The following is a 14075-nucleotide window of genomic DNA, read 5'->3' on the forward strand; positions in this document are numbered from 1 at the left end:
TAAAGGCAGCATGAAGTAGCAGTTTTTATTTATCTATGTGATCATGAAATAGTACCAATGACCAAACGAATTTTACCAATATAATGCAGCATCTCAGACCAAAGATTGCACCATATGAAAAACTTTCTTAGTGAAATACTGAAATAGCTATTATTGAGCATGTGTAACATAATACTTTTTTTGTGAAACAACTTGTCAAGTTTGAGGTTTTGTAAAATAGGTATACTGGTAGGCAGTTATTTGACTCTTCTGTAGACTGTTGGCACTCTAAAAATAGGTATATTGGTATGCACTTTCGAAAACTGAATCTGTTTAGAGGGGTTGAGATCTGTTCGTATCTGAGTCCGGATATTTAACATCTGATACTATATTCATATTTGAATACTCAAATATACTCAAATCGCATATTTATGATGTTGATATCCAATTATATCCTATCCAACATAGTCAACACTATCCGTATTCGAATTCAGATAAAAATATAAAAACAAATGTAATATCAGCGTCCATGTCCCATGTGTTTTCATCCCAGCCTTCCTCAACGTTCCTTTTCCCCTCACCCTCGTCCCACTCCACCTAGCAATTGGGCGAAGTTTTAGCGCCAGCTAAGCGGCTGCGGATCGGATGAGAGCACCCTGGAAATCCAAAACCCTCTCGCCCCCGCAGCGGGAGCCCAAGCTTTGAATGACGGCGGCCGTTGCAGTTGCAGATGGCCACCACGCACGCGTACAAGCTTCGTATCCCGTGAATTACCGGTTTGGGGATTTTGAATTGGAACTTGAAGTCGGATTGCTCTTGCTTGCTTTGTTTGAGCTGGTGCAGTTAAGTTGGGTTGGGTTGGGGTTGGATTCACCCGCGATGATCGAATTCGATTCCAGGTTCTGACATTACTGTTCATGTTGGCTTCATCCTTGCCATCTGGTCTTGTGAGCCTGTGATTGAGTGGAGTGCAGTGCAGGAGTTGCGTTCCCACCAAGGAACGTATTCAGGACCATCCGAGTCGTCTTGCTACTTGTGTAGGTGGGGATATAATGAAATTTTAGTGTCGCAAAGTTTCAGACCTGGAATATTATAGCTTCCTGCCTGAAATCAAACTAAATTTGGTGGTCTGGATTAACTCAAGACAGGAGAATAGTTCTATTGTTTGCCAGGAATCGTGACTTCCGTGCTATGCAGCTTATCATTTGTTTGGTAGGTTGTATCAATTGCTGTTAATAGGGCCACACTGTAGTTGGGGAGATCTATACAAGATGCTCAATCCTCAATATCATACGTGTTAATTCCTTTGACCGAGAACTTTAACTTCACCCTAAGTAGTTTGTTTCATCGGGAATGTAGTTGCTACCATATGGATAGTGCAGCTGCTGGTATGAACTTAGTGCTATGCCAAAAATTGGTATCATTTCGATAATTGCAATGATGAACATGCATGCTGATGATATGAACACTTAAGTATTCTACTCTGGATTTTCAGTCAATATTTTTTCCTTGTGGAAGTTTGTGTTTAGTTCCTTCTGAAAAAATGAATTATGAAATAAACTTTAAACATGCTGGGATAGGTTCGTGGTAGTCGAAAACATTCTGTTATAGCTTTGGATATCATGCTGGGATAAGACTTTAATTCTCTTGTTGTAGTATGCAACCTTCAATATGTCTTGTTTCCTTGACACTGATCAGAGGAGTTTGTCGCGCATGCTTCGAATGTCAATTGTGCCAAGTTTGGGAGGCGAACATCAAGGATCCTTATCACTGGCGGCGAGGATCTGAAGGTCAATCTTTGGGCTGTAGGGAAACCCAGTGCCCTCCTGGTAATTTCCTATAGGGTATCCCGCTGGTTTACGTGTAATGTCATTCTTGCTTTTTTTGACAATCAGTTATCTACTTCAAGTGATTTTCATTGTACATTGCAGAGCCTATCAGGCTTTACAAGTCCAGTTGAGTCAGTAAGCTTTGACTCTTCTGAAGTTACTATAGGTGCTGGTGCAGCAAGTGGAACGATAAAAATATGGAATATTGAGGAGGCGAAAGGTATTAACCAGTGTTGACACTCAACAGTGCATTGAAAACATGAACTGCAACTGTGTCATGCAATAATCTCAGTTTCTATTGACGATTTGCACAATGTGCAGTTGTTCGAACTTTCACTGGGCACAGATCAAATTGTGCATCTCTTGATTTCCATCCTTTTGGAGAATTCTTAGCCTCTGGATCTTCAGACACAAACATGAAAATATGGGATACTCGAAAGAAGAGATGCATCCACACATACAAGGGTCATACCCAACAAATTAATGTGCTTATATTTACTCATTATGGTCGATGGATTGTTTCTGGTGGGGCTGATAACTCAGTGAAGGTAAAATTTTGAGCATGTCCGTTAATTATAATGCAAAATATTCGAAGATCATAGCACCCAAAATTTAAGGTGTCTTACAAATTACAACATGGCTGTTGTCAACGAGATGGACAATCTCGTACTATCACTAATTAAAACTTTACCTCATATTTCCTGATCACTGAAATTTTGTTTAAAATATCTTTCTAGGTCTGGGATTTGACGGCTGGAAAACTCATGCATGACTTTCGTCTTCATGAAGGCCCAGTCAACTGCTTAGATGCTCACCCCCATGAGTTTTTATTGGCTACAGGTTAGATTACAGGTCCTATATACTCACACAGTAATGAATTTTTCCTGGGATGTTAAATTTTCTAAAATAATTTTTCTTTTATTTTTATTGCGGACTTATTAGTCCCTCTCCCTCACGCTTCTTATTTGTACATCACCTGGAGATCTAAGTAACATATTCCATGCTGTCCTTTTCAAAAACCTTTGCAGGTTCAGTTGATAAGACTCTTAAATTTTGGGACCTTGAGACTTTTGAGTTGATTGGTTCTTCTGGACCTGAGGTACCATATCTATTTATAACGACTCACAAAATGAATCATTCATGCCCCAAGTTGAAACTATTCTATGTTCAAAATCTGAATCAATATAGCTCTTGAACCCAAGGTTATATAGTGATCTGGAAAAAAGCTATTTTTTGAGAAGGCTACAATTTTAAAAAGTTGTATTTAAGCATTATATGATTTGATCATATGCTTGAATTAAATGAAATGTATTCGAACTAAGATCCACCATTATGAGTTTTTTTTTTTTTAAAAATGATTTTTCCAACCTTAGTCTGTTTGCCACTCTGCCCAAGTATGATCCGTCGCAAGGATTCAAGGAACACATAAAGGCAGCATGAAGTAGCAGTTTTTATTTATCTATGTGATCATGAAATAGTACCAATGACCAAACGAATTTTACCAATATAATGCAGCATCTCAGACCAAAGATTTCACCATATGAAAAACTTTCTTAGTGAAATACTGAAATAGCTATTATTGAGCATGTGTAACATAATACTTTGTTTGTGAAACAACTTGTCAAGTTTGAGGTTTTGTAAAATAGGTATACTGGTAGGCAGTTTTTTTACTCTTCTGTAGACTGTTGGCACTCTAAAAATAGGTATATTAGTATGCACTTTTTTTTACTCTTCTTTAGATTGTTGCAAACCAGATAGTGGCACATATATCTGCTGTATTTCAATTTGATGAAGAAGAATCTAATGTTACTGTCCATTCTCTAACATGTTTTTCTTTTTCTTGCTTAATGCAGAACAGCCGGGAATACTTTGAGCCGGTATGGTTTCTGATCACCAATTTCTTCACATCATCCTATGCCTGGAATTTCTGTGTGGAAATGGATGACAGGCTTGCTGTAAATAAAGCACATGATCTGTAATCAGATAACCAATTGCTTAATGGTAACTGTCCTCAATTTTCAGGCTAGTGTAATTCGTTCTATGAAATTCAATAGTGATGGTAAAACATTTTTTTGTGGATTACATGAAAGCTTAAAGGTACATATCCAACTGATTATTTCATTCTCCAGGAAATAATAGTGGAACAAAGGTCATTATCTTTTTGCTTGTAGGTTCTTTCCTGGGAACCCATCATATGTCATGATGTGGTTGATGTAGGCTGGTCCAAATTAGCAGATCTAACTGTAGACGAAGGGAAACATCTTGGTTGCTCATATAACCAAAATTGTGTCAGTGTGTGGTGGTGGGGCGCCTTTGGTGTCCCAGCATAACAGGTCCCAAGCCCTGGTAAAGGAGGAGGGTTGTGTTAGGCGTGGCGAGCCAATGTAAAAACTTAGCCACTTAAATGGAGATGAAACCCGAAAGAAAATCATTGGGGCGTAACCCTCTTAGCGACGCGCCATATCGGAACCCGGGTATGGTGTTAAATGGGCAAGGGCCGGGTCGTCACCCCCGTGACGCGCCGTGTCGTGATCTGGGCATGGTGTCAAGTAACCAAGGATCGGGTCGTCGCTTCCTTAGTGGCGCGCTACATCGGCGCCCGGGTGTAGTGAAAAATGAGCAAGGGTCTTCGCATCAGAGTCGACGGGTGCGAAGGGTAAGGAAGCTAGTCGAACCAACTAGGATCCATTTAGGTAGTTGGAATGTAGGGTCACTTACAGGTAAGTTAAGAGAATTAGTTGATACCGCGACTAGGAGGCGTGTAAATATATTATGCGTTCAAGAGACTAAATGGAAGGGTCAGAAGGTGAAGGAGGTGGACAATACAGGCTTCAAGCTTTGGTACACAGGGACAGTCGCGAATAGAAATGGAGTAGGAGTTTTGATTGATAAGAGCCTCAAGAATGGTGTGGTGGGAGTGAGAAGGCAAGGAGATAGGATTATCTTAGTCAAGCTTGTCGTTGGTGATATGGTCTTGAACGTAATTAGTGCGTATGCCCCCCAAGTAGGCCTCGACGAGAATGCTAAGAGACAGTTCTGGGAAGACTTAGATGGCCTGGTTAGAGCTATACCTAGTAGTGAGAAGCTTTTTATAGGAGGAGATTTTAATAGGCATGTAGGTACTACAAGCGCAGGTTTCGAGGCAGTTCATGGAGGTTTTGGGTATGGTAGTAGGAATCAGGAGGGGGAGGAAGTTCTGGACTTCGCGGTAGCTTTTGACCTGGTGATAGCCAACACTTTCTTTAGAAAGAGAGAATCTCATCTAGTGACCTTCAGTAGCGGACAACACTGTAGCCAGATTGACTTTGTCCTCGCAAGAAGAAAGGACAAACGAGCATGCTTGGATTGCAAGGTGATACCAGGGGAGTGTGTTGTTTCTCAACATAAGCTTTTGGTGGCAGATTTTCGTTTTCAGGTGCGTGCCCGTAGGGATAAACAAGCTAAGATTGAAAGAACAAAGTGGTGGAAACTGAAAGGGGAGACGTCAGAAGTATTTAGGGAAAGGATTATCAAAGAGGGCTCTTGGAAGGAAGAAGACGACATAAACAATATGTGGGACAAGATGGCAACCAACATTCGGAAGGTGGCCTCAGAGGTGTGTGGAGTAACCAAAGGAAGGGGACGCGAGGCTAAAGATACTTGGTGGTGGAACGAGGAAGTCCAAAGGGCTATTAAGGAGAAGAAAGAATGCTATAGACGCTTGTACCATGACAGGAGTGTGGACAACATAGAGAAATATAAGGTGGCAAAGAAGACTGCAAAGCGAGCTGTAAGTGTGGCAAAGGGTAGAGCGTACGAGGATCTTTACCAACATTTGAGTACGAAGGAAGGAGAGAAGGACATTTATAGGATGGCTAGGGTTCGTGAGAGAAAGACACGGGACTTCAACCAAGTTAAATGCATTAAGGATGAAAGGGAGCATCTCTTGGTAAAGGAGCAGGAGATCCGACATCGATGGCAAGAGTATTTTGACAAATTGTTCAATGGTGAGAATATGGACACAACCTTTCAGTTGGATGACTCTTTTGATGACACCAATAGGCGCTTTGTGCGGAGAATCCAAGAATCTGAGGTCAGAGAGGCGTTGAAAAGGATGAAAGGAGGTAAGGCGATGGGACCAGATGGTATCCCAATCGAGGTGTGGAGATGCCTCGGGGACATAGCTGTAGTATGGTTAACCAAGTTGTTCAACGATATTTTTCGATCGAACAAGATGCCTGATGAGTGGAGGAGAAGTATATTGGTACCGATCTACAAGAATAAAGGGGATATTCAAAGTTGTACAAATTACCGGGGAATTAAGTTGATGAGCCATACTATGAAGCTATGGGAGAGAGTTATCGAGCATCGCTTGAGAGCAATAACGCGGGTCTCTATGAACCAATTTGGTTTCATACCCGGAAGGTCAACCATGGAAGCCATTTTCTTAATAAGACAAGTTATGGAGCGGTTTAGGGAGAAGAAGAAGGACCTACACATGTTTTTTATTGACTTGGAGAAGGTTTATGATAAAATACCAAGGAATGTTATGTGGTGGGCTTTGGACAAACATAAAGTCCCAACGAAGTACGTCGGGCTCATTAAGGACATGTACAACAATGTTGTGACTAGAGTTCGAACAAGTGATGGAGACACGGATGACTTCCCGATTAGGATAGGACTACATCAAGGGTCAGCTTTGAGCCCTTATTTGTTTGCTTTAGTGATGGATGAGGTCACCAGGGACATACAAGGGGACATCCCTTGGTGTATGCTTTTCGCGGACGATGTAGTGCTAGTTGATGAAAGTCAGATAGGAGTGAATCAGAAACTGGAGTTATGGCGGAAGACTTTGGAGTCCAAAGGTTTTAGACTTAGTAGAACTAAAACTGAGTATATAAGATGTGACTTCGGCACTACTACTCGGGAGGAGGAAGATATTAGTTTGGAAGGTCAAGTAGTGCCTAGGAAGGATACCTTTCGATATTTAGGATCAATGCTACAGAGGGACGGGGATATTGATGAAGATGTTAGCCATAGAATCAAAGCAGGGTGGATGAAGTGGCGGCAAGCGTCTGGTGTCCTATGTGACAAAAGGGTACCACAGAAGCTAAAAGGCAAGTTTTATAGGACGGCGATTAGACCTGCTATGTTGTATGGTGCAGAATGTTGGCCTACGAAAAGACGACATATTCAACAGCTAAGTGTCGCGGAAATGCGTATGTTGCGTTGGATTTGCGGTCATACAAGAAGGGATCGAGTTCGGAACGATGATATACGTGAGAGATTAGGGGTAGCGCCAATTGAAGAAAAGCTTGTCTAACACCGATTGAGATGGTTTGGACATGTGCAACGGAGACCTCCAGATGCACCGGTGCGTAATGGAATCCTAAGTCAGGATAGTAACGTGAAGAGAGGCAGAGGAAGACCGAAGTTGACTTAGGTAGATGCAATAAAAGGAGACTTGAAAGGATGGAATATACCCAAAGACTTAGCCTTAGATAGGAGTGCTTGGAAGACAGCTATTCACGTGCCTGAATCTTGATTGCTTCTGTTGGGTTTCAACTCTAGCCTACCCCATCTTGTTTGGGACTTAAAGGCTTTGTTGTTGTTGTTGTTGTTGTGTGGGTTGTGGATTTGATGGTATGACGTGTTATGCATAATTTACTATGTTATCGATTGAGTTGTTTCTTTATGACATGTTACATACATAAATTTTCAGAGAAATGAGCCTTATGTTGATAGTAGTGCTGGACCACGCTTAAATGGAAGTGTAAATAGGCTAATTGAATCAGATGATAGCATGTCATCAGTGTTTGGAAGGCTATCAAGTTCCAGAAGCCCAGGTACTGAAAGCAGCAAACACTTTTCTTATGAGATCTCTTCGTTATCTCTGCACTCTAAAACCAGATATGTTTTTGTACTTTTTGAAACATCCAATGAAATTGGATCGGATACTCTGCTTGGACGCTCAATGTCTGCTTCAAAAGAAATTCCTGTCTCAACTTCTGCATCAACGAAGGGATTGTCAAAGCCACCTGGAAAAAGGGATCTCCAGCTCACAAGATCTGTTTCTACACCTCTTCTTTCTCCTAGAGTTAGATTGAACCCAAATTTCATTGACAGACGGAAGAATCAGCCAGCTGCTGCTGTACCATTACCAGAACCAATAGTCCGCTTTAACGTGAATCTCTCTTCAGATGCTGGAATGTTGTCTCACAGTTCACATGCATCAGCAGCTCCCACGTATAGGTCAAGGTCTAATAGTTCTCGATATGGTATTATGGAATCTTCTTCTGTACCTGTTCTGGCCCTGAGGCATAGCTCTAGAAAGGATGCTGGTCCCGTTCTCAGTGAAGCAGCCACAGTTGAGTTAGCAGATATTGAGCTTCAAAATATAGAAAAAGTAGGTTTAGCTGCCAATCATGGCAAAGAAGATGACAAGTTGGTACCTGTAATTGTTTCAAGGAGTTCAAAGATGGTTGAAGAAGTTGGCTGTAGAAGAATCACTAATGATGTAGGATATAAAAATGTAGCCCTAGAAAATAGTTTGAGAGTTAATTCAGGTATTGACTATAGAAGGAGAGCTCCAGAAAGCCAAGAGGTGCAGCAGCTTATACCTCTGTCAGAACCTATTAGTTCATCACAGAGGAAATTTATGAGAGAATCTTCAGGTGCTGGGGACAATAACTGTTCTGGTTTGATGTGCACTGAGAGTGTTGAGTTTAATGAAGTCGGTAGCTGGTACAGTGTAACTAGTTTTGATAAATGGAATCCTGCTGCTGCAAGGAATCCAGAATTTACCAGCATCCACAGAATCCAACTGATGGAGTCAAGTGGAAAACATGCTGTTGACGACCGTAAGTGATCTAGTGACCTGACATTGTTCTATTGGTTTCAGTCTTCTTCAGAATTATCACCAAGCTCTTTGGTTGGAACAGGACCTTCCTCGTCTAATTATGATAGCATCCAGTATGTGACAACACTATACAGCTCGGTATGTTTACTTCCAAGATTGTGTCATCTTGGGCGCCAATAGTACTTTTTTTATATGGAACCCATTATGCACCTCGTATTTACTGTTTTCTGTAGAGGCTGCGTCCTTCTCTTTCTGGAAAACTAGTGTATCTGCAAGTGATGAAGATGGTATGTCTGGTCTAATGGAAAACCATCAAGAATTCATTCATGTAATGAAGTCTCGGCTAACCAAACTAGAGGTATTAAGGGGTCCAGAATAAGATCGTCCATCGAGTAATTATCAGGAATCCATTTGCTGTTATGGGACACGATTTGTTATATGTATTGAGTAATTGTAGTTGCTATGTGATATTTGCAGGTGGTTTACGGGTGCTGGCAAAGAAATGATATAAAAGGATCTATTGATGCTACATGGAGAACGTTGGATTTTGCTGTATGTACTCTACTACTCCTTTGTTGTAGTTTCACCCATTACAATTTCTGAATGTTCTCTACTCTTGTGATTTTTTTTTAATTTTAACACTTTTTTGAAACTAATTTTAAATCTAACACGGTCGTTTTTTTTTAACTAACACTTTTGGCCGCACCTATTGCCCTGGCGCGGCCAAATGCCTGTGCCGCGCCATGCATGGTGGTGCGGCAGCGGGCTGACGTGGTGGCGACCGGAATCGCTGACCGGTGACGTGGCAAGGCTCTGCCGCGCCACCGATCTTGGCGCGGTACTGCCGCGCCCTGATCCGTGGCCCGACAGAGCCGAATAAAACCCCCGCCGCGTCCCGCGTCCGCCAGTGGCCGAGCAGCCGCCATTGCCCGAGTAGCGCAGCAAGGCCGCCTGGCCGCCGCGCCCGCGCTAGCCAGCCAGACGCTTCCGCCCATGCCAGCCAGCCCGCCGCCGAGCACGGCACGGCTGCCGCGCCCACACGCCGGCACGCCACCCCCTCCGGCCACTCACGGCGGCTGCCCGCCGAGGCCTACGCCCGCGCCTCCCGGCCCGGTCAAGCGCGCTGCAGCGAGGTACTCTCCTAATATAGTTAGTATAGTTAATAAAGTTAGTAAAATTATTAAAGTACAGTTAGTAAAGTTAGTTAGTTTAGTTAGTATAGGTAATATAGTAAGTTAGTATAGGTAGTAAAGTTAGGTAGTTTAGTTAGTATAGTTATTGAGTCTAGTTATATATTGGATTTAGTCTAATTAGTTGTTGTAGTTAGCCTTGTATAGATGTTAATATTAGATTAGTTAGTATAGTTATAGTTAGAATATGTATTAATATTACTATGGACATTACGTACGACGATTTCGACGACTTGATGAAGTTCTTGAAATGTTTTTGCAGATGGATTGTTGTGTTAGAGTTTTGTATGGAGGAAGTATTAAGAGAGAAGATGGTATGTTTGAGGATATGGAAGAATTGGAATGGTTTGATGAACCTCCTAGCTTCAACGACCTTTGTGTCCGTTTGAATGCAAAGTTTGGCGGTGATTTCACACTGAAGGGGAGGTTTGATACTGGAAAGACTAGGGCACACTATGTCCTCATGCCCTTGCGCGACCCTGCTCACTGGTCCCGCTACACTAGGGTTCTCGAAGGTTCCAATGTGTCCATGGCTGAGGTGGTGATGGAGAATGGGTATAAGATGCAGGGTCTTCAGGACGGCCCGTCCATTGATGGTTTTGGAGACAATGACCAAGAATTAGGGGTCGAAGGAGAAGCAACTCAGGATAATATGGATTTGGACGGTCAGTTGACGCAGGAGTAGTTTTATTCAACTGTAGTAGGTTGTATAAGCAATAACTTCGATGTGAATGATTTCGAACGGGAAGAGGAGCAGGAGGAGGACAGGATCGGTGATGTAGTTAGCAGTGATTCTGATGATTCTGATGATAACCAAGGAGGTACAGATGCTATGCCAACACCGGCTGATGCCATGCCAGTACCGGTTCATACTATGCCATTACCAGTATCAACTGAGGTTTTGCATAGTGTCCAGGCTCAGGGTGGACTAGTCATAGATTTGGCTGCAGATGATACCCCCTATGATTTATGAGCTAGAATTAACGAAGCGCAGCAGTATGTTCCACTACCACCTTACACAGCGACTCAGCTTGAGCAACTAAGGTCCAAGAACGTACCTTTCAGGGGCGTTTCGAACTATAGGGATGTCAGCATAACGGATATGACAGTTTGTGACATCGGTCTCCAGATGTGTAGGAATTCATTGTACAACTATGAGAAAGAAACCCTTAGGAAGGGGATGATATTCAACACAATGTCAGAGATAAAACTCTTCCTTCAGAACTATGCTGTGTACCACCATAGGCCATACACCGTCACTCATTCGGACTAGGAGTTGAGGTACCACGTGATATGCAAAAATGGTTGTATGTGGAGGTTAAATACACGAAAGAGACAGAGTGATGGCAAGTGGAGGATAACTAAAGTTGTCGAACCCCACACTTGCCTAGACAATAGGGGGAAGGAAAATTATCAGCAGCTCACTGCACGTTACCTTGCTTGTCGTATATTGGGGCTCGTTGATGACAATAACGACATCTCGGTGTCTTCTTTACAACAGTTTATATCTGGATTCGTTAAGTACGATGTGACGTACAGAAAGGCTTGGCGTGCTAAGTAAATTGCTCTGGCGATTCGATGTGGTACTTAGGAGTAAGCGTACAATAGGGTGCCCCGCATCTTATGTGCAATGCATTACTATAACCCTGGCTTGAAATAGTTTGTGGACACTGGAGGGATGTTTTTTCGGGACCCATTGAGGCATGTCCTCTATCGTGTGTTCGGGTCGTTCACGCAAACGGAACATGCATTCCAGTTTTGTCGGCCAGTCATATTTGTTGATGGCACTTTTCTGATAGGAAAGTATAAGGGCACCTTGATGATGGCTGCTGCTGTTGATCCTGAGGACCAGATAATACCCATGGCTTTTGCTTTGACAAAGGGAGAGAACAATGAATCGTGGTCATGGTTTATGCGGCTTCTACATGTGCAAAGTTTTGCTAGGCGCTAGGCGAAATCTAGGCGATGACCCTTAGCCTAGCGACTGGTCCAGCCTAGGCTAGCCTAGGCGATGCTAGGTGTTTTTCTAGGCGTTTTGCCAATTTATATTTATATATCAATATATAATATATACATTTATAGCACAAATCATGAATAATTTAGATAAAAAATAGGGAAGGACCAGTAGACATACCTTAGGTCCTTTGTCCTTAGTTACAGTTGATACACTACTGATCACTGAATTTCCTATAGCACTGCTGCAATAGAAGTGGACAACACTTTTAGATGCAATTGGGCATCAATACAAGTGATAAAAAAAATAGGAAATAGCAAGTTAGGCACTTATATGAGGTCTGAGCCTTCTCCCATCCATTATCAGCATTTCAGCAGCATAGGATAGCCTTTTGAAATCACAAACATGAAGGGATAGCAGGCAGCAACACAGAATATAAAATGGATAGTAGACTAGCAGTACATTACATCACATGATTGATGATTCTCAGTTCTCACAACACAAAACACAAGCAAACAGAGGAGCAGGGGAGGAGGACATACAGACCTTGGGAGGAGACCGGCGGGGAGGAGCTTCTGGCGACGAAGACGAAGAGATCGGTGAGGAGGAGCATGACCCGCGGGGACAAGCTCATCGAGGAGGAAGGAGATCGACAGGGAGCAGTGTCGCCGGCGGGTCTTGCCAGGCGGGGAGGAGGCTCGCTGGCGGGATCTGCTTCTAGGCGAGCAGCGTAGCCGGTGGGACCTGCTTCCCGTCGGGGAGGAGCACGACCCACGGGGATGAGCTCGTCGAGGAGGAAGGAGACCGGCGGGGAGCAGCGTCGCCGGCGGGTCTTGCCAGGCGGGGAGGAGGCTCGCCGGCGGGATCTGCTTCCAGGCGAGCAACGCAGCCGGCGGGACCTGCTTTCCGACGGAGGTTGAGGTCGAGGCGAGTACGACTTTCTCTCCCCTTCTCCCCCTTATCCTTCTCCAGCGCAGCAGCGCGCGGCTTTTTCCTGCGTCTGGAGCTCTGCGCGCGCGCGCTCGCCCGCGGAGCCATTCTTTCGCATGCGATGGCCCGCGTCGCTCGCCTAGCTCGATTCCGCGCCGCCTAGGGCTCCTGGGCGCCGCCGAGTCGCCGCCTAGCTTCGCCTAGTCGCTCCGCCCGCCTAGAGGGGCGATTACCCCCTTAGTCCAGGCGCCAGGCCATAGCCTAGCAACTAGGCGCGCCTAGGCGAGACGTAATCGTCGATTTTCAAAACTTTGTACATATGCAAGTGCTTGGCCCAACTCACACTATATGTTTGATCTTGGACCGTCACGCAGGGCTTCTTAATGCTGCAGCTGAGCATATAGATGGGTTCTCGCCTCTAGTACATAGATGGTGCATGTGACATTTTGTCGCTAATTTCTGGTGACGTCAGCGAAAGCAGGAGGTATGTGACAAGGTAAATGCTATATGTTGTGTACGTACAGAGCACCAGTTCAAGGAGACAAAGAGAGAACTAGACAAGATGGTAAATGCAGCGGGAAAGGCCTGGTTAGAGGCGTAGATGGAACAGAAGGCTCAATGGGCGTTAGAATATGACGAGGGGGGTTTCAGGTATGTCATCATGACCACTAACTTCTTGAGTCCTTCAACCGTGTATTCACCGGAGTTCGATCGTTGCCTATGTCTGGAATTATTGAGTTCTCATTTCATAAGTGCAACGAATATTTTGTGAAGAGGTGGGAACTTGCGCAGAGGAATATAGTTGAGCAGGGGTGTTTTGGAAAGGCCGGAGCTGAACATTTGAAGGAGGCCGAGGAATTGGCCAAGCAGCACACCGCCGAGCCGTATGGACCCCGCCGCCATATCTTTAGTGTACGGGGCAAGGGTGGCACAAGCTTGGGCGGCGAACATTATGGTGGACGAAACTACCGAGTTGATCTTGAAAAGGTAGAGTGCAGTTGCAACGTCTCGCAGATCATGCATGCCCCTTGCTCTCATACGATCATGGCCTGCAGGGTTCGCGGGTATAACTATGAGGATCTGTCATATATGTCACCCTTGTATCTTCGTTCGAACACCGTTAGTATTTGGGAGATAAGCTTTGAGCCATACCTTGACCCGACACAGTGGCCACTTTATAATGGTTATGACTACATGTCGCATCCGGATCTAATAAAGGTAGGGAAGGGTAGGAGGAAGAAGAAGCGACTCAAGGGAGACATGGACGCTATGAGAGGGTACGACGAAGACATGTACGACGGGAGAGACTTCAACAAGACCCATGGCAGGAATCTTTGCTCCGTTTGCAAATAATC

General features: G+C 44.0%; 1 protein-coding gene and 1 pseudogene across 1 annotated transcript; both read left to right on the forward strand.

Moving 5' to 3' along the window:
* The window catches only part of LOC136536571 (katanin p80 WD40 repeat-containing subunit B1 homolog KTN80.4-like), a 283345-nt pseudogene that overhangs the window by 2552 nt on the left and 266718 nt on the right, over positions 1–14075 (forward strand).
* LOC136524368 (katanin p80 WD40 repeat-containing subunit B1 homolog KTN80.4-like) lies at positions 770–7630 on the forward strand. Its single transcript, XM_066517771.1, has 9 exons — positions 770–878; positions 959–1020; positions 1678–1808; positions 1911–2028; positions 2130–2356; positions 2546–2648; positions 2837–2907; positions 3662–3809; positions 7510–7630. Exons 1-8 carry the CDS (start codon positions 859–861, stop codon positions 3785–3787), a joined length of 858 nt encoding a protein of 285 aa, XP_066373868.1. The 5' UTR covers positions 770–858; the 3' UTR covers positions 3788–3809; positions 7510–7630.

The sequence above is a fragment of the Miscanthus floridulus genome, chromosome 2 (assembly GCF_019320115.1).
Source record: "Miscanthus floridulus cultivar M001 chromosome 2, ASM1932011v1, whole genome shotgun sequence".
Taxonomy (NCBI): Eukaryota; Viridiplantae; Streptophyta; class Magnoliopsida; order Poales; family Poaceae; genus Miscanthus; species Miscanthus floridulus.

Coding starts and splice junctions, on each gene's coding strand:
- LOC136524368 (XM_066517771.1), top strand. CDS start 859: ATGATCGAATTCGATTCCAG. Junction 1,021..1,677: donor TCGTCTTGCTACTTGTGTAG/GTGGGGATATAA, acceptor GACACTGATCAG/AGGAGTTTGTCGCGCATGCT. Junction 1,809..1,910: donor GGAAACCCAGTGCCCTCCTG/GTAATTTCCTAT, acceptor TGTACATTGCAG/AGCCTATCAGGCTTTACAAG.